Source organism: Trachypithecus francoisi, unplaced genomic scaffold (genome assembly GCF_009764315.1).
Source record: "Trachypithecus francoisi isolate TF-2019V2 unplaced genomic scaffold, Tfra_2.0 Lachesis_group4, whole genome shotgun sequence".
NCBI lineage: Eukaryota > Metazoa > Chordata > Mammalia > Primates > Cercopithecidae > Trachypithecus > Trachypithecus francoisi.
This window is the reverse complement of record NW_022681469.1, coordinates 30315093-30333316: the sequence shown is the minus strand read 5'-3', so window position 1 is coordinate 30333316 and position 18224 is coordinate 30315093. Positions and strand designations below refer to the sequence as shown.

The following is an 18224-nucleotide window of genomic DNA, read 5'->3' as shown; positions in this document are numbered from 1 at the left end:
AAAAAGAATGTGACCTTCAAAGTGGTGGCATTCTGTTGCTTGAATCCAAGTGTCCATTATATGAGATAGAAGGCCTTTGGTTTTATCTTCTTAATGGGATCCTAATGTTTAATAAAAATAGCAATAACTGACATTTATTGAAAGCCAACTATGTGCCAGGCATTGTTTCTAAGCACTTAGATATATTTTCTCATTTAAACCTTATAACAATCTTGTGAAGCTGGCACCATTGCTATCTCCATTTTACAGATAAAAAAGACAAAGGCACAGGCCAAACAGATAGAAAATGGTAGAGTTAAAACTCAGGCAGTGTAGGACTTGAGAGCCACCACTGCCTTCCAGAGGTAACTAGAAAATTCAAGCCTTCTAGCAGCCTTAGTACCAATAGTGAAGCATAACAGTGAGTTACATAGTTCAGAAGCCAGAGTTCCATGTGAACTTGAAGCTGACTCTGACATCCCAATACTGGAGCTGTAGCCCAAGACTAAATGTCTTTGTACTGCTGCAGTTTTACCTGTGTAATCAGTTATTTCTTCATTGCATGGTTTATCTTTATTTGAAGTTGATTTCCCACCCCACACATTTTCATGTTTTCTGAAAGCCTTTTAAGATTTGACCTAAATTTTTGTTTTCTAGATGATCCAGACCCTGATGATGGATTTAACTATAAACAGATGATGGTTAGAGATGAGCGGAGGTTTAAAATGGCAGACAAGGATGGAGACCTCATTGCCACAAAGGAGGAGTTCACAGCTTTCCTGCACCCTGAGGAGTATGACTACATGAAAGATATAGTAGTGCAGGTGGGTGAGAACAAGGATTCTGAACAGGGACTCAGTTTCTCTTTTTGTGGCTTATTCTATCTTTCCCCTTTAGCCTTTCCTGTGTATTTGGCAGAGTGATATGCTATGTAAGTACTGGCCAGATTCAGAATCCAAGGTCTGTCACTGTTTTTCTGTGACCTTGATCAAGGTGCCTTGGGCATTCTGTTTAGTATGATAATACCTCTATCATGTAATATATTTTGCCATTTCATTGGTAGCTTCATATTGTAAAAATGGGGGGAAATCCTATTATTTAAAATATCCCATGACCAATAGTCAGACATCGAGTAATAACAGTGATACTAAAGAACTCTCACAGAAGGCAGTTACTAATAACATAGACTATCTATAGCTGTACACATAATCACTGGTCACATCTCCTGTTAGTGTGACTTTCGCATGACTAAGGCGACCAGGTAGATCATCACAGGCGGGATGGGATAGTTTGTCATTAAGCAGTGTCAGTGTTCTGCCAGGAAGACTCAGTTCTTTTCGATTGAAGCGTAAGAAATTGCTCATGTTTTACCATTTCCTGGCTAGAAATGGTTTTAACCATACAGACACACATACGTACCTACATACATACATACATGTATGTGTATGTTTAATGAATGATAAATGTTTGCCTAAACTAGATACTTTACTTTCTTCTGGCAAATTCAGAGACTAACTTAATAGTCTCTTCTTATTCTTTCCTGTTTAGGAAACAATGGAAGATATAGATAAGAATGCTGATGGTTTCATTGATCTAGAAGAGTATATTGGTAAGTCTCTGCTTCTAGTGTTTTTCTTAGAAAAGCTGAGAAGCTTTGGAATATGTATTTGCTGGCCAGGCGCAGTCGCTCACGCCTGTAATCCCAACATTTTGGGAGGCCGTGGAGTTCAAGTCCAGCCTGGTCAACATGGTGAAACCCTGTCTCTACTAAAAATACAAAAAAATTAGCTGGGTGTGGTGGCAGGCACCTGTAATTTCAGCTACTCAGGAGGCTGAGGCAGAAGAATTGCTTGAACCCAAGAGGCAGAGGTGGTAGTGAGCCGAGAACACACCATTGCACTCAGCCGGGGTGACAAGAGTGAAACTCTGTCTCAAAAAAAAAGAAAGATGTATTTGCCCATAGAAACAATTTACCCCAAAGGTCAATTCTCACTAGCTGATTAGCCGTCACTAGATCATTAACCAGACCAGTGTGATAGTGGGTTGTGATAAAGTATCCATAGCCACACTGCCCAATCAACATATAAATGTGAGCCCCATATGTAATTTTAACTTTTCTAATAGCCACATTAAAAAGTAAAAAGAAACAGATGAAATTTCAACAGTGTGTTGAAATTCTAAAATACTGTAATTTCCACTTAATATAAATTATTGAGGGTTTTTTTAATACTTATAGCACATCCCAGCCACATTTCAAGTGCTCAGTAAGCACCTGTGGCTACCATCCTCAACAGCACAGATATAGCGTATCCTGCACGCTCAGTGGAACTGATGGTAAAGAGTTGCAGGGAGCCCAGACTGACATAGTGAAAACCAGGGAAAGGAGATAGAGAATGGATTAAGAGATGGATAAATAAATGATGGGGAGTTGCTGATCCCTCTTGTAGACATTCCTTTTTACTGTGTTCCATTCATATTTTCTGTCTGATTCTCTGACTACTTTACTTTTGTTTTTTAAGTTTCTCACTTTTGACATTTCCCTTTTTAGTGTCTAATTTTTTTTAAAAAATTGTTTTGGATGTCACACCTTCAAGGCTAATTTCTCCCAAGTAAAGCTCTGTTTTATTATCGTCAGACTAATTTTAAGATACTCTCATTGCTTAAAAAGAAAAAAAAAAGCTGTCTTTCTTACCAAGTAGTTGAGCAAATTGTTTCCCAATTATTGTGACAGAAATTAAAATGAGTAAAGGAGCTGGGTGTGGTGGCATACCCAGTTACTTGGGAGGCTGAGGCAGGAGGATCACTTGAGTCCAAGAGTTCTGGACTGTAGTCACAAGTTCATCATCAATATGGTGACCTCCTGGGAGCAGGGGATCACCAGGTTGCCTAAGGACGGGTGAACCAGCCCAGGATAGAATCAGAGCAGGTCAGAACTGTGCTAATTAGTAATGAGGTTGTGCCTGTAGATAGCAACTGTACTCCAGCCTGAGCAACATAGCGAGACTCCATCTCTTTAAAAAAGTGAGTAAAGATGGAAAGTATAAGACGTTACTACAAATGTCATTGTTACAAATACTTTGTTTAGAAAGATGTTAGATATTTTAATATTTCACATACTTATTGGGAATGACTTATTCTAGCACACCATTGGTTTTGTGTTTCAGATAAACCCGTTTGTTTTTAGACCTCTGATAGTTATCTGAGATGTTTATTTTAAGCCTGAAAGGAAGACTTAATCCTTACCTCTGTCACCTTTCATTAAACTGTGTGGAGCAAGTCAGTTATTCCAATTGAATTACTCCTTGACTGTTCACCTTCCTTTTCTTAGGTTCAGTGACGTACTTTGAACTTTTCTTAAAGAAGGATGAGTGATGGAAGATAGGATAGGGTGTTTCCCTAAACGGTTTTTTTTTTTGTTTTTTTTTTTTTTTTGGAGAAGTTTTATCAGGACAGTGGATAAATGCCTAGGTGCATTTACTGAGCCCAGGTTGATGTTTATAGGGTTTTCTACTTTTAAATGATTTATCTTTTTATTCTTGGCTTTTGCCATTTTATTGCCATTGCTGAAACTGAGGAACTCTTTTGAACCTCCCAAGGAGAGGAATTTGTATAACTGTTAACTACATCACTTATCAAGCATTGAGGCCACATAAGGAGATATTTCTGTCTCCCTGTGTATCATATAGATTCATGGACAGAGGAGTTATATTTTGAAGCTACCAAAGCTACCTTGTGCATGTGTGCTTTTTTTTTTTTTTTACAAGTCAGTAACTAATGCAAATACTTTTACATCTGGGGTGCTGGGCTTTGTAAACCTAAAATTCTCCCAAACAGTATCTTTCAACTTCTAGTGCCCTGTTGAAGGAGATCATGAAGAAACAAAGTTCTTTGCCTCATAAATTTAGCATTGAAATAAGCCCCCATCAGTGCCTGTGGAAACATAGGGAAAGAAGAAAAAAAAAAAAAAACACTCCCAAAGTTATGCTGATAATTATTTTTATTTTTAAAATCTATTATAGAGCATTGCAGACATACACGACTTTTTTTTTTTTTTTTTGAGACAGTCTTGCTGTGTCCCCCGGCTGGAGTGCAGTGGTGTGGCATGATCTCCACTCACTACAACCTCTGCCTCCCAGGTTCAGGTGATTCTTATGCCTTAGCCTCCTGAGTAGTTGGGATTACAGGCATGCACCAGCACACCTGGCTAATTTTTGTATTTTTAATAGAGGCGGGGTTTCACCGTGTTGGCCAGGGTGATCTTGAACTCCTGGCCTCAAGTGATCTGACCGCCTCAGCCTCCCAAAGTGCTGGGATTACAAATGTGAGCCACCACACCTGCCCCAAAATTAGAATAGTATCATGAATCCCCATATACCCATGCCTAACCTCAACAACAATCAACTTACAGCCAGTTTTTTTCTTAGCCACATCCACTTCCTTGCTTCCTTCTTACTTTGAAGTAAATCCCAATCATTATGTCATTTCATCTGTAAACATTTAGGTATATATGTCTAAAATGTATATGTGTTTCTAAAAACATTTTTTTAAAGGTAATGTCAACCCAAGAAAATTAATAGTCCCTTCAAATCATCAAATAGATGGAATCTTTTAAAAATAGAAATTCGGCCAAGCATGGTGGCTCATGTCTGTAATCCTAACACTTTGAGAAGCTGAGGTGGGCAGATCACAAGATCAGGAGTTAGAGACCAGCCTGACCAACATGGTGAAACCCCGTCTCTACTAATAATATAAAAATTAACCAGGTGTGGTGGCACGTGCCTGTAATCCCAGCTACTCAGGAGGCTGAGGCAGGAGAATGGCTTGAACCTGGGAGGCGGAGGTTGCGGTGAGCCAAGATCGCTCCAGTGCACTCCAGCCTGGGCCACAGAACAAGACTCTGTCTCAAAAAGTAAAATAAAATAAATAAAAATAGAAATTAAAATATTGTCTTTAGTCACCTAGCTTTAAAATGCACTTACATTGTAGTGTATTGTGTATTCTAACTTCCTTTAAAACCATATCTTTTAAGCATGTATCTGTTTCCTAATTCAGAACTTTCCAATCTGTATCCTGTGAATAAGTTTTCTTAGCCTTCAGGACAGCTCGGGCAGGGACCTGGTCCAGTAGACCATACAAATACTACATTTTCTGAATGTGCTGTAGCCTTGGGAAAAATTGGCAAGTCCTGCTTTGAGGAACTTCTCTTGTGAGGTTAAGACAGAGGAGTACTTCTACCCTTAACACTCAAGGTCAGGAAAGTGGCAGCACTGACTAAATACCTTTGCTTAGAACTTGCAGGAACTGTTTAGCCTTCTCTTTAAGTGTTTTCCCATACCTTACATGCAATGCAGTTACACTTAACTTAGATGTCGTATAACTCAAGCGTTTTCAGACTTGTTCACTTACATAACTCCTGAAAGAATTTGACCAACAGCATTCCCTTTGTGTTTTAAAGCTGGCATCTGAAATATTTAATTAAGAAATTTAAACAGTTATAAAGAATAGCCTCTGTTGGGCTGGATGCCGTAGCTCATTCCTATAATCCGAGAACTTTGGGAGGCTGAGGCAGGTGAATCACCTGAGCCCAGGAGTTTGAGACCAGCCTGGACAACATGGCGCAACCCTGTCTCTAGAAAAAATACAAAAAAAAAAGCCGGACATGGTGGCGTGTGCCTGTAGTCCCAGCAACTCAGGAGGATCACTTGAGCCTGAGGGTTTGAGGTTGCAGTGCACTGTTATTGCACCAGTGCACTCCAACCTGGGCACAGAGCAAGACCCTGTCTCAAAAGAGAAAAAGAATAATCTCTGTTAGTGGTAAGCATTGACATTTTGAAAGTAATTCTGAAAGAAATCTATAAAATTTAAATACAAAATACCATAGCAACGTCTATAATTTGGACACGCCAACTTTAAAAAGATAATCAGGAAATTTAAATTCAGTCTGGGTATTAGATGATACCAAGGAATTGATTTTGTAAAATATGAAAGTGGCATTGTGGGTATATAAGAAAATATCCGTAATTTTTTACATTTATTTTCTTCTTTTTTTTTTTTTTTTGAGACGGAGTCTCAGTCTGTGGCCCAGGCTGGAGGGGTGCAGTGGCCGGATCTCAGCTCACTGCAAGCTCTGCCTCCTGGGTTTATGCCATTCTCCTGCCTCAGCCTCCCAAGTAGCTGGGACTGCAGGCACATGCCACCACGCCCAGCTAGTTTTAGTAGAGACAGGGTTTTGCCGTGTTAGCCAGGATGGTCTTGATCTCCTGACCTCGTGGTCCGCCCGTCTCGACCTCCCAAAGTGCCAATTTCTTTTTTTTTTTTTTTTTTTTTTTGAGACGGAGTCTCTCTCTGTCGCCCGGGCTGGAGTGCAGTGGGCCAGATCTCAGCTCACTGCAAGCTCCGCCTCCCAGGTTTACGCCATTCTCCTGCCTCAGCCTCCCGAGTAGTTGGGACTCTAGGCGCCCGCCACCTCACCCAGCTAGTTTTTTGGTTTTTTTTTTTAGTAGAGACAGGGTTTCACCGTGTTAGCCAGGATGCTCTCGATCTCGTGACCTCGTGATCCACCCGTCTCGGCCTCCCAAAGTGCTGGGATTACAGGCTTGAGCTACAGCGCGCAGCCTATATTTCTTAATAGTTAAAAAGGAAATGTTTCTTTGGTACTTTTTTTTTTTTTTTTAAAGTTATGATGTTTGGTTAGCAATGTGACCATCACTTAATTGCCCTTTTTTTTGTTTAAATTTATAGGGATTTGGGGATATTTATACTACTTACCAGTCACCACATGATATTGTCTTGAAAAAATAAATGAATAAACTGCTCACCAACTTGGACATTTTACACTCTTCCTATTTCTTCTTCTTTTTTAAAGACAAGAGTCTCATTCTGTTGCCCATGTTGGTGTGCAGTGGCACAATCACAGCAGCCTCGATCTCCAAAGTGGGGAGATCAAGTGATCCTCTCACCTCAGTTGGGACCACAGAAGAGCATCACCACACCCAGCTAATTTTTGTTATTATTATTATTGTGGACATGGGTCTCCCTGTGTTGCCCAGGCTGGTCTAGAAATCCTAGGCTCAAGAGCTCTACCTGCCTTGGCCTCCCAAAGTGCAGGGATTATACATGTCAGCTACCTGGCCTCCTACTTCTTTTTTTTCTTTTTCTTTTTCTTTTTGAGACAGGGTCTTGCTCTGTCGCCTAAGCTGGAGTGCAGTGGCGTGATCATGGTTCACTGTAGCCTCGACCTCCCAGGCTCAAGCCATCCTCCTGCCTCAGCCTCCTGAGTAGCTGGGACTGTAGGTGTGTGCTGCCATGCCTGGCTAATTTTTGTATTTCTTGTAGGTGTTTTGCCATGTTGCCCAGGCTGATCTCAGGCTCACGAGTCAGCCTTCTATTAGATACATTTGCAGTTTACTTCCTCAACAGAATTATATTCTGACATATTTTATCTTGAAAGCCTTAGTCATTTTGACATTCTTATTTGCAAGAGTATTGTGTATGTAAATTGAAATATGGAAAATGGTTTTCTGAGATATGGCTCTTAAGTGTTTTTAGAGTCTTCTGGGTTAAGTTACTATTACAATTATTAATACACAATTGAACAAAATAACATGTATTGCAAACGTTTTATGTTTACATATTTTTTAAATGCATTTCTTTGACACTTTTTTTTTTTTCAAATAGTTTCATATCCATGGATGACAATTACTTATCGCTAGAGTGAAATGGGATTCAGCACCAATTCCTAATTTTTATTTTTAGAGGAAGTACTAACAGACCTTGTTTACATTAGTAAATAAGTTGATGGAAATGGAAGTTTTGTCACAGCAATGTCGCTTAGTTCTTGGAACTCCTTTTGAGTTACATGCCAGAAATCATGTAATCTATCATCAAAAATTATGGGTTTTTTTTTTTTGTTTTACGGTGGAGTCTCGCTCTGTCACCCAGGCTGGAGTACAGAGGCATGATCTCGGCTCACTGCAACCTCTGCCTCCCAGGGTCAAGCGATTCTCCTGCCTCAGCCTCCCCAGTAGCTGGGGATTACAGGCATGGACCACCACACCCAGCTAATTTTATTTTTATTTTTAGTAGGGATGGGGTTTCACCATGTTGGCCATGCTGGTCTCAAACTCCTGATCTCAAGTGATCCACCTGCCTCAGCCTCCCGAAGTGCTGGGATTACAGGCATGAGCCACTGCATCCGGCCCAAAAATTATGTTTAATGATCCCTTAGCTAAAACTCAGGCCATTTTTCAAGGTTTTTTGTTTGTTTGTTTGTTTTTTTAGCAAAGAATTTAAAACCTTTTGACATGCAGAAGAATTTATTCATTTTTTTCAGACATTTACATTCTCAAGACTGACACTAGTATTTCTTTTTCTTTTTCTTTTCTTTTTTTTTTTTGAGACGGAGTCTTGCTCTGTCGCCCAAGCTAGAATGCAGTGATATGATCTTGACTCTCTGTAACCTCTGCCTCCTGGGTTCAAGTGATTCTCCTGCCTCAGCCTCTCGAGTAGCTGGGATTACAGGCGTGCACCACCATGCTCAGCTAATTTTTGTATTTTTAGTAGAGATGAGGTTTTTGCCGTTTTGGCCAGGCTGGTCTCAAACTCCTGACCTCAGGTGATCTACCTGCCTCGGCCTCCCAAAATGCTGGGATTACAGGTGTGAGCCATCATGTCCGGCAAGACACTAGTATTTCTATTTGTTTCTTTTTCATTATCTTGGAGCTTTTTACGCTGTAGTTTCAAAATGGATGAACATATGCCTTTCTTTTATAAAGTGGGACAAGGGCAGTTGTGAAAGGGGGGAGATGTGGAAAAAACCTTGATGGCCAGAGGTACATTCTTATGAAGATCAATTTTTGGAAAAAACTGTATGTGGAACTGAGTATCTGGAATTTGATTCTCTCTTGACTGACCTTTCTCAGTGTACTCCTTGACAGTGTTCCTGTTTCCCCAGGGGCATACTTGTCCCAACTGAAGGCCACTGGTATAATGGACTCTTTGTAGTAATTGGGCTACACCTTTCTAAAACAAGTGGTCCAGTTTAATTAGCTACCTTAGGGTGAAATGAAATGTAGGGAACGAGTCTAAATCTTTCTTGATGGTAGTTCTCTCCTCTTATTTCTGCATTTATTAAGGTATAAGGACTCCTTGCTCTCATGTGACTTAAAATCAGCAGCTGGAAATATTCTTGTTGCAAGATAAGTCATTAAGCCTCAGGAAAATACCTTGCTTTCTAAGGTCTCTCTGGCCTAAAATACCCTCGCAGCTGCTGTTGGGTTCCAAACAAATGGATGAAGAAAAAGGGTTAGGCCAGATTAGCATGAGGCAGTTTTTGGGAAAAGACAAACCTTCTTTTGTATGTATGTCTGTGTGCCCAGGTGACATGTACAGCCATGATGGGAATACTGATGAGCCAGAATGGGTAAAGACAGAGCGAGAGCAGTTTGTTGAGTTTCGGGATAAGAACCGTGATGGAAAGATGGACAAGGAAGAGACTAAAGACTGGATCCTTCCCTCAGACTATGATCATGCAGAGGCAGAAGCCAGGCACCTGGTCTATGAATCGGACCAAAATAAGGTAAGTCCAGCCAGGCCCACACAATCTATCCTTGATTGAAGCATGCTTCTAGGGGATCACCTAAACAGTTTATGTTAAGGTGCAAAGAGCATTTAGGGTCTTAATTAGTCTGAGTCAGCCAAGTATCTGAATCTGGCAATTAAAACCTTTCAGGGCAGCACTAGCTATCTGATCTCATTTTAGAAATCCCTTTGCCCAGTGCTGATAGCATTGTAGGAAATTTGGCTTCAGAAAAGAGCCTTTGTGTGTAGCCTGTGCCCAGCATGCATCATCACGTATTTTTAGATCCCCAGGAATGTTTTTTTTTTTTTTTTTTTTGCTTTGTTACTTCATTTGTTCCTTTACCTGTCACAGGCCCATTCTGTCTGCTGAAAGCTGGTTGTTTCCTTCTTAAATCAAATATGCTTTTTTTAAATTGGGTCCTTTGTGTAGGCTATAAATCAGCTTTTCTTTGGAGCCTGTTCAAATTGTCCTTGATCAATTAGTTATCTGAGATATTTTGTTCAAAGTATTGTTGTCCCTAAGCCCAGTCACCTGTGTCAGAGATTTGAATGCCCTGCTTGGAGTAAGCTGAAAATCAGTCTAAAGATGGAGATTTTTAGTGTTCTGAGTATACTTTTGTCTAGGCTAGTCTTCAATTTCAACTTCAGTTTTTTATCTTAGAGCCTTTTTAAGGGTTGATCTGCTTTAAGTTCTTGCTCAAAGTCACTTTAGTAGCCAGGTGTTGTGTCCTGAGATGTATGAGAAAAGGAAATGCATGTAGTCATCCCCATCTAGGAAAGGTTCCATATTTTCCTCTAAAGGGAGAGTTTTCTCCTCATGAAGCCTTTATTTCTAGCATTGAGTTGTTGTGTTATATTCTTTCCACCCTTCCACTTTTAACTTTCTTGATAAAATAAATGTTTAATGGGCCTGGCACGATGGCCTACGCCTGTAATCCCAGCACTTTGGGAGGCCGAAGCGGGTGGATCACCTGAGGTTGGGAGTTCGAGACCAGTCTGACAAACATGGAGAAACCCCGTCTCTACTAAAAATACAAAATTAGCTGGGCATGGTGGCGCACGCCTGTAATCCCAGCTACTGGGGAGGCTGAGGCAGGAAAATCACTTGAACGCGGGAGGCGGAGGTTCCGGTGAGCTGAGATTGCGCCATTGCACTCCAGCCTGGGCAACAAGAGCGAAACTCAGTCTCAAAAAAAGAAAAGGGGATGTGTAATTGCTGTTTTCTTCCCTCTTTGTATGTATGTGGGGGGAATGAGGGCTGAGTTCACACTTAATTTAGTAGAAGTAAGAATCTTAACTCCTGATTAACCCCGATTCTTCTATAACAGTGTTTCTGAATTTTTTTTTTTTTTTTTTTGAGACAGAGTCTGGCTCTGTCGCCCAGGCTGGAGTGCAGTGGCCGGATCTCAGCTCCCTGCAAGCTCCGCCTCCTGGGTTTACGCCATTCTCCTGCCTCAGCCTCCCGAGTAGCTGCGACTACAGGCGCCCGCCACCTCGCCCAGCTAGTTTTTTGTATTTTTTAGTAGAGACGGGGTTTCACCGTGTTAGCCAGGATGGTCTCGATCTCCTGACCTCGTGATCCGCCCGTCTCGGCCTCCCAAAGTGCTGGGATTACAGGCTTGAGCCACCTCGCCCGGCCGTGTTTCTGAATTTTTAATGGGAAATATGTTCTGCTTCAATTCATTGCTATCTCTAATTTCAGGATGGCAAGCTTACCAAGGAGGAGATCGTTGACAAGTATGATTTATTTGTTGGCAGCCAGGCCACAGATTTTGGGGAGGCCTTAGTACGGCATGATGAGTTCTGAGCTGCGAAGGAACCCTCATTTCCTCAAAAGTAATTTATTTTTACAGCTTCTGGTTTCACATGAAATTGTTTGCGCTACTGAGACTGTTATTACAAACTTTTTAAGACATGAAAAGGCGTAATGAAAACCATCCCGTCCCCATTCCTCCTCCTCTCTGAGGGACCGGAGGGAAGCCGTGCTTCTGAGGAACAACTCTAATTAGTACACTTGTGTTTGTAGATTTACACTTTGTATTATGTATAACATGGCGTGTTTATTTTTGTATTTGTTCTCTGGTTGGGAGTATGATATGAAGGATCAAGATCCTCAACTCACACATGTAGACAAACATTAGCTCTTTACTCTTTCTCAACCCCTTATATGATTTTAATAATTCTCACTTAACTAATTTTGTAAGCCTGAGATCAATAAGAAATGTGCAGAAGAGAGGAAAGGAAAAAAATATATACTCCACAATTTATATTTAGAGAGACAGCACTTAGTTTTGCCTATCAAAAAGTCCAACATTTCATAGGTAGTAGGGGCCACATACTACATTCAGTTGCTACACGTCCAGCAACTGAACCTGCCATTACCTGGGCAAGGAAAGATCCCTTTGCTCTAAGAAGGCTTGGCCCAAATTGATTTTCTTCTTTTTCCCCTTGTAGTACTGACTGTTGGCTAATTTTGTCAAGCACAGCTGTGGTGGGAAGAGTTAGGGCCAGTGTCCTGAAAATCAATCAAGTAGTGGATGTGATCTCTTTACAGAGCTATAGATAGAAACAGCTGTAAAACTAAAGGAAAAATACAAGTGTTTTCAGGGCAAACATTTTTTCTCAGTGTGCATCTGTTGAAATGCTCACGACTTAATTATTTGCCTGTTGAAATCACTGTAAATGCCCCAATCCAGTTCCTCCTCTTCCCGGGTGTGCCAAGGAATTAATCTTGGTTTCACCACAATTAAAATTCACTCCTTTCCAATCATGTAATTGAAAGTGCCTTTAACGAAAGAAGTGGTCACTGAATGGGAATTCTCTTAAGAAACCCTAAGATTAAAAAAAGACTATTTGGATAACTTAGAGGAAAGCCTAGAACCTCCCAATATAGTGGGGATTTTTTTCTTCTTCCCTTTCTCTTTTGGACAATAGTTAAATTAGCAGTATTAGTTATGAGTTTGGTTGCAGTGTTCTTATCTTGTGGGCTGATTTCCAAAAACCACATGCTGCTGAATTTACCAGGGATCCTCATACCTCACAATGCAAACCACTTACTACCAGGCCTCTTTCTGTGTCCGCTAGAGAGCTTGAGCTCACACTCAAAGATGAGAGGACCTACAGAGAGGGCTCTTTGGTTTGAGGACCATGGCTCACCTTTCCTGCCTTTGACCCATCATACCCCATTTCCTCCTCTTTCCCTCTCCCCACTGCCAAAAAAAAAAAAAAAAGGAAAAGTTTATCATGAATCAACAGGTTTTCAGTCCTTATCAGAGAGAGAGATGTGGAAAGAGCTAAAGAAACCACCCTCTGTTCCCGACTCTACTTCACCCATATTTTATGCAACACAAACACTGTCCTTTTGGGTCCCTTTCTTACAGATGGACCTCTTGAGAAGAATTATCGTATTCTACGTTTTTAGCCCTCAGGTTACCAAGATAAATATATGTATATATAACCTTTATTATTGCTATATCTTTGTGGATAATACATTCAGGTGGTGCTGGGTGATTTATTATAATCTGAACCTAGGTATATCCTTTGGTCTTCCACAGTCATGTTGAGGTGGGCTCCCTGGTCTGGTTAAAAAGCCAGGTATCATGTAACTTCACCCCAGCCTTTGTACTGAGCTCTTGATAATGGATATACTCTTTTCAGTTTAGCCCCAATATAGGGTAATGGAAATTTCCTGCCCTCTGGATTCCCTATTTTTACTGTTAAGAAGACCAGTGATAATTTAATAATCCACCAACTCTGGCTTAGTTAAGTGAGAGTGTGAACTGTGTGGCAAGAGAGCCTCACACCTCACTAGGTGCAGAGAGCCCAGACCTTATGTTAAAATCACGCACTTGAAAAGCAAACCTTAATCTGCTAAGACAGCAGCAGGCATTGTATGGTAATCTTGAATGATCCCTTTGGATTTTTTTTGTTGTTGTTTAAATCAAGCCTGAGGCTGGTGAACAGTAGCTACACACCCATATTGTGTGTTCTGTGAATGCTAGCTCTCTTGAATTTGGATATTGGTTATTTTTTATAGAGTGTAAACCAAGTTTTATATTCTGCAATGTGAACAGGTACCTATCTGTTTCTAAATAAAACTGTTTACATTCATTATGGGGTATGTATGACCTTCATTTTCTAAGAAATAGAACTCTAGCTTAGGAGTATGGATGCTGTAAAATGTCAGAATGGGAACCCTCCTTGAAGTTCTCCCAAACTCAGAGACAGCACTGCCTTCTAAATGGTTATTCTTTTCTCCCTGTTTTCTGGTATTTTCTAGCATCCTTCTCACCACAGCCATAACCTTTCTTTACTTCCATTAGGCCATATAACTGGAGAGACCTGCTGCTTGTTATATAATTATCTGATACCAAACACAAGCGATTCTGAATGTACACACACGTTTATCTTGATTTTTATTTCAAAAAGGCTCTTTTTGGGGGGCCTGGAGGGAGAGTATAGAGCATAAGGTAAAACAATTTTATTTAACATTATGGTGTTGTTTACAAATAGTACTAAGACATGCAAATTCATTTTGAGAACCTCAAGAGAATTAAACTATTAACTTCAGTAAACACACAGTTTAAGACAAATACAAAGGTTTAGCCAAATGCAATGGGGAGGAAGCACCTGGAATAATTTGTGCTTGCTCAGGGGCTTGTGGACATGGCTGTTCCTGCCAAAGCTGTAGCAGTTATCCAGAAGTTCTTTCAAACATATTTGGGACCACTAAGGTTTTTTGTTTTTGGGGGGTTTTTTCTTTATGTCTTTCCCATTTCTAAGGTGTTTTCTTAAGTTTGTTCTAATTCAGCATATATCATCTCAGAATGGATCCCCAGCAGGAAAAAAAAAAAGTTACTAAAAAGGAAAGTATCCATATACTGAAAACTTAAAGCCATATTCCTTTTTAGTTGCCTTGTATGTAGAAATCAGTTCTCCAAGTGCTGTGAATGGTGCCACTTAGGAGTAGAAACTGATGATTGTTGAAATGGCCTTTGGGTGGTCTGAAATAGACCCAGTGGAAACAGTAGCTTTGTGGGCAAGAAGGCAATAGTAAGAAAATGAAAAATTGACTCCCCAAACTGCCATCACTCCTCTTACCATCTTTTTTGTGTTTTTAGTAGTGTGGTTTCTGACGGAGACAATAGAAACTTACTTAAAATTTAATTCTAGTTGTTGCAAACAGGCCAATATTGGGTCCTCAGTTGGGGCCAACTTGGCTAGACGAGACAGTAGAAACTTCTGTTTTCTGGGAGCTGCTTATGTCGGATTCGTCTGTCATGGCTTTCCCACACACCATCTTCATGATGCAAGCTTGGAACTGGAGAGAAAGGCACAATTGGAGATAGCCTTGGCAGATGAGGAAGTACGGGAAAAAAGACCTCATTCTGTGTATCACCAAAGCCTTGCACAATGCTTTGTACCCAGAATGCCCTTAGGTGGTTCTGAATCTATCTTCCCCATCGTGAAAACTATCTAGATTCCAGTCTAGAACAACTCCAGGGTCTAGGGTAATCCTAAACATTCTGGTCAAGTCTGAGACCTCACTGTTGGTAAATTCACAAACCATCCTGCTTCATAAAAGCACTGCCAACAGAGGCCCCTGTTACTAGCAGGTGCTCCCAGCTGGAAAGGACTGCCAATTCTGTTCTATCCAGGGAGGTTTCAAATTATTTTTGAGTCTACCTCTGCGATTGAGGAAACAATACCATCTGAAAGTAGGGTTTTTGCCACTTAGGGTTTGGTGTTTATTAGCTCAGATTTCAGGATAGGGGATAGAAAATCCCCCAGTACCTTCAGATGATAAGATATTTTAGAGATTGATGCATGTGGTACGATTTCTGTGCTTCACACATGCTCGTGCAGGCTAAAAGTTGGAAGGGAAATGATTAAGAACTTATTAAATGAAAGGACTGGAAATTCAGAGGAATCTTTTTTTTTTTAAGTTCTAGGATATATGTGCAGGATGTGCAGGTTTGTTACATAGGTAAACGTGCCATGGTGGTTTGCTGCACGCGTTTTTCAATAAAGTGCTTTCGCTCATCCTGTTCTTTGGAGCAACTTTATTTTCCTGACTCAGATTCTTTCCTCCGGGGTTCTGTTTTCTCGTCTTGATAACCATGCCTTCCTCCCTGTTCTTACCAAGGGCTTCCCAACCTTCTCGGGGGTTTTGTGGCTTCCCTCGTCTACTCCTAGAAACCTGAGTAGAGTCCAGGGTGCTCCCAGTTAAAAGTCAAGAAGAACCAGGGTCTTCTGGACCATAGAATGTGAATAGAGAGCTTTACCTGCTTATTCATGAAGCAGTAGATGATGGGATTGTAGATGCAAGAACTCTTGGAGAAGAATGAAGGAATGGTGACAAGCCGTAAGTCCAGCCCATGGTTACGGTTGTTGACCATGTACATGGCGAAGGCTGCATAGGGCACGTAGCAGACACAGAAGGATCCTACCATCACAACCACCATGCGGCTCACCTCCCGTTCAGCCTTCTGGGTTGTAGCTGACTCCTGCTGCTGAGCTGCAACCTGGGGTGGAAACAGAGAGCATCACATCCCTCTTTTTCCTGGCCCTCTGGATGCTTTTTTTTTTTTAATTTTTAATTTTTAATTTTTTTTTTTTTTTTTTTGAGACTGGAGTCTCACTCTGTTGCCCAGGCTGGAGTCGCAGTGGTACAATCTCGGCTCACGGAACCTCCACCACCCGGGTTCGAGTGATTCTTTTGTCTGAGCCTCCTGAGTAGCTGGGGTTACAAGTGCGTGCCGCCACGCCCAGCTAATTTTTGCATTTTGGCGTTTTACGATGTAGGCCAGGCTGGTCTGGAACTATTGACCTAAGGTGATCCGCCTGCCTCGGCCTCCAAAAGTGCTGGGATGATAGGTATTAGTCATTGTGTCCGGCCTCTGGATACTTTTCTGTGGGATGGGGAGGGGGCGTCCACTCTGAATGCCTCTTTTCTGCCCCATCTCCTGGCCTAGTTCCTTTGGATCTCCATCATTCTCCCTCCTCCCACTTCCTTTGCTGCTTTTAGATACCCTCTCTGGCTATGGACATTTCCAGGCGTCTTATGTTCCAGAGCACTATTCCTTCTCATGTGGAGCCCCGAACCCATTCCTCCCTGACTGTCAAATGCCACTCACAGCTTTCAGGGCCCTCAGCAGCTGAGTGTAGGAGAAGCAGATGAGGGAGAGAGGCACAATGAAGCAGAAGATGAAGAGGAACCACGTATAGGACTCGCTGCGGTATTTGGTGCCCACGGTGTACCAGTCAGGGCCACAGGAACACTGCAGGCCCTCAGGGATGAACCTGCAAAGGACCAAACACTTGCTCACTGGACTCTCCACAAGAGTTAATGCAGTGGGAGCTGAGATGCCCGGATTGTGTTCTCCACTTAGAACCCAGAGACTGCCCAAAGGCTTCAAGCAGGGGGGTTTTCTGTCCTGACTGGGAGAAGCTACAGCAATTCCAACTGCAGAGTAAACGTTAGCACTCGTCTCCCACTGCCCTTTGGCCTCGTACTGCAACTCTTTAAAAAGTAGAGGTCAAAGATTAAATAGTTATTCCCAAGTTCTCTTTCCACCCACATCAACCTGAGCTAATTAAGTCAGCACCGCTGCCCTGCACTCTCACCGGCTCCAGCCAAAGAAGGGTGGGATGGAGACGCCAATACCAATGGTCCAGGTAGCCAGGACCACCGTCAGTGCATGCTTGGAGCTGAAGCGGAAGTTGCCGAAGGGCTTACAGATGACAATGTAGCGCTCAAAGGCCAGGAAGGCCAGTGACCAGCCTGTCACCAGACCTGTGGTGAAATGTGAGGATAATGGGGTAGACAGGGCCCCACCCAGCCTGGCTGGCACAGTGGCAGACAGATTGGGTGGAGCAAGCACAGAGAGACAGGACTGGACTGACATTTGGAGTGAAGACACAAACATCCTATTTTGGCCAAACTTGTAGTCTGGGTTGCTTTGTACCCCAGTATTTTAAAAAGCACCAGACTCATTTCCCCCAGGCTCCTCCTTAAGGACCCCCTCCAGTGGAGTAGCAACCTTGGCCTTCCCCTAACCCCTTTTCCCCTGCAGTACCTGCTACAGTGCCCAGGAAGGACTCCAAAGCACAAACATGGCGACCAAAGACGAAGTATCCTTTACAGCTGGCGACAAAGACAGGGAAGACAGAGAAGATGCAGAGGAGGAAGCCTCCCAAGGACACGTTGACCAGAATGTAGTTGAGGGGCTGCCGCAATTTTTTGTAGCGCACTGTGGCCACCAGCACCATGGCATTCAGTGGTAACCCTACAAGGAAGACAGTGCCCATGAAAGCTGCCTGGAGGTAGAAGGCCCAGACAGGGGCAATGTGGTACTGAGGCCCATCCCACGGCCCCACTGAAGAGATATTTTTGAACAGATAAAACTCCTCTTCCTCTGACATCTTTCTCATGGATGCCCCACACCCCCCTCTGAGTCCTCTTATAGGTGATCCTCCCACCCCAGAAAACCCCTCCTCTAAAAACACTTGGCCTCTGTGAATGATCAATACTAATCCTAAACCTCCCAAGGACAAAGTTTGAGATTAGAAATAGCTAAACCACTACCTAAACCTTTTGTGGCCCCAAAGCCGATTGTGTTCTTCAGAGGATAAAAGATTGGGCTCAAATAATCTGGATATGCAAT

The 18224-nt window shown here is 42.0% G+C and overlaps 2 protein-coding genes across 3 annotated transcripts in view; one reads left to right on the top strand and one right to left on the bottom strand.

Moving 5' to 3' along the window:
* The window catches only part of CALU (calumenin), a 33483-nt gene extending 19814 nt beyond the window's left edge, over nt 1-13669 (top strand). For both annotated transcript variants that reach the window (XM_033194498.1, XM_033194499.1), the window contains exons 4-7: nt 637-803; nt 1528-1588; nt 9357-9556; nt 11261-13669. In XM_033194498.1, coding sequence (XP_033050389.1) covers nt 637-803; nt 1528-1588; nt 9357-9556; nt 11261-11365 — 533 coding nt within the window. In that variant the 3' untranslated portion in view covers nt 11366-13669. The remainder of the gene's footprint in view (nt 1-636; nt 804-1527; nt 1589-9356; nt 9557-11260) is intronic.
* A 360-nt stretch (nt 13670-14029) lies between these two features.
* On the bottom strand, nt 14030-17991 carry OPN1SW (opsin 1, short wave sensitive). Its single transcript, XM_033194500.1, has 5 exons — nt 17637-17991; nt 17185-17353; nt 16695-16860; nt 15843-16082; nt 14030-14878 (listed from the first exon to the last, which is right to left on the bottom strand). Exons 1-5 carry the CDS (start codon nt 17989-17991, stop codon nt 14759-14761), a joined length of 1050 nt encoding a protein of 349 aa, XP_033050391.1. The 3' UTR covers nt 14030-14758.
* Between the last annotated feature and the right edge of the window lie 233 nt (nt 17992-18224).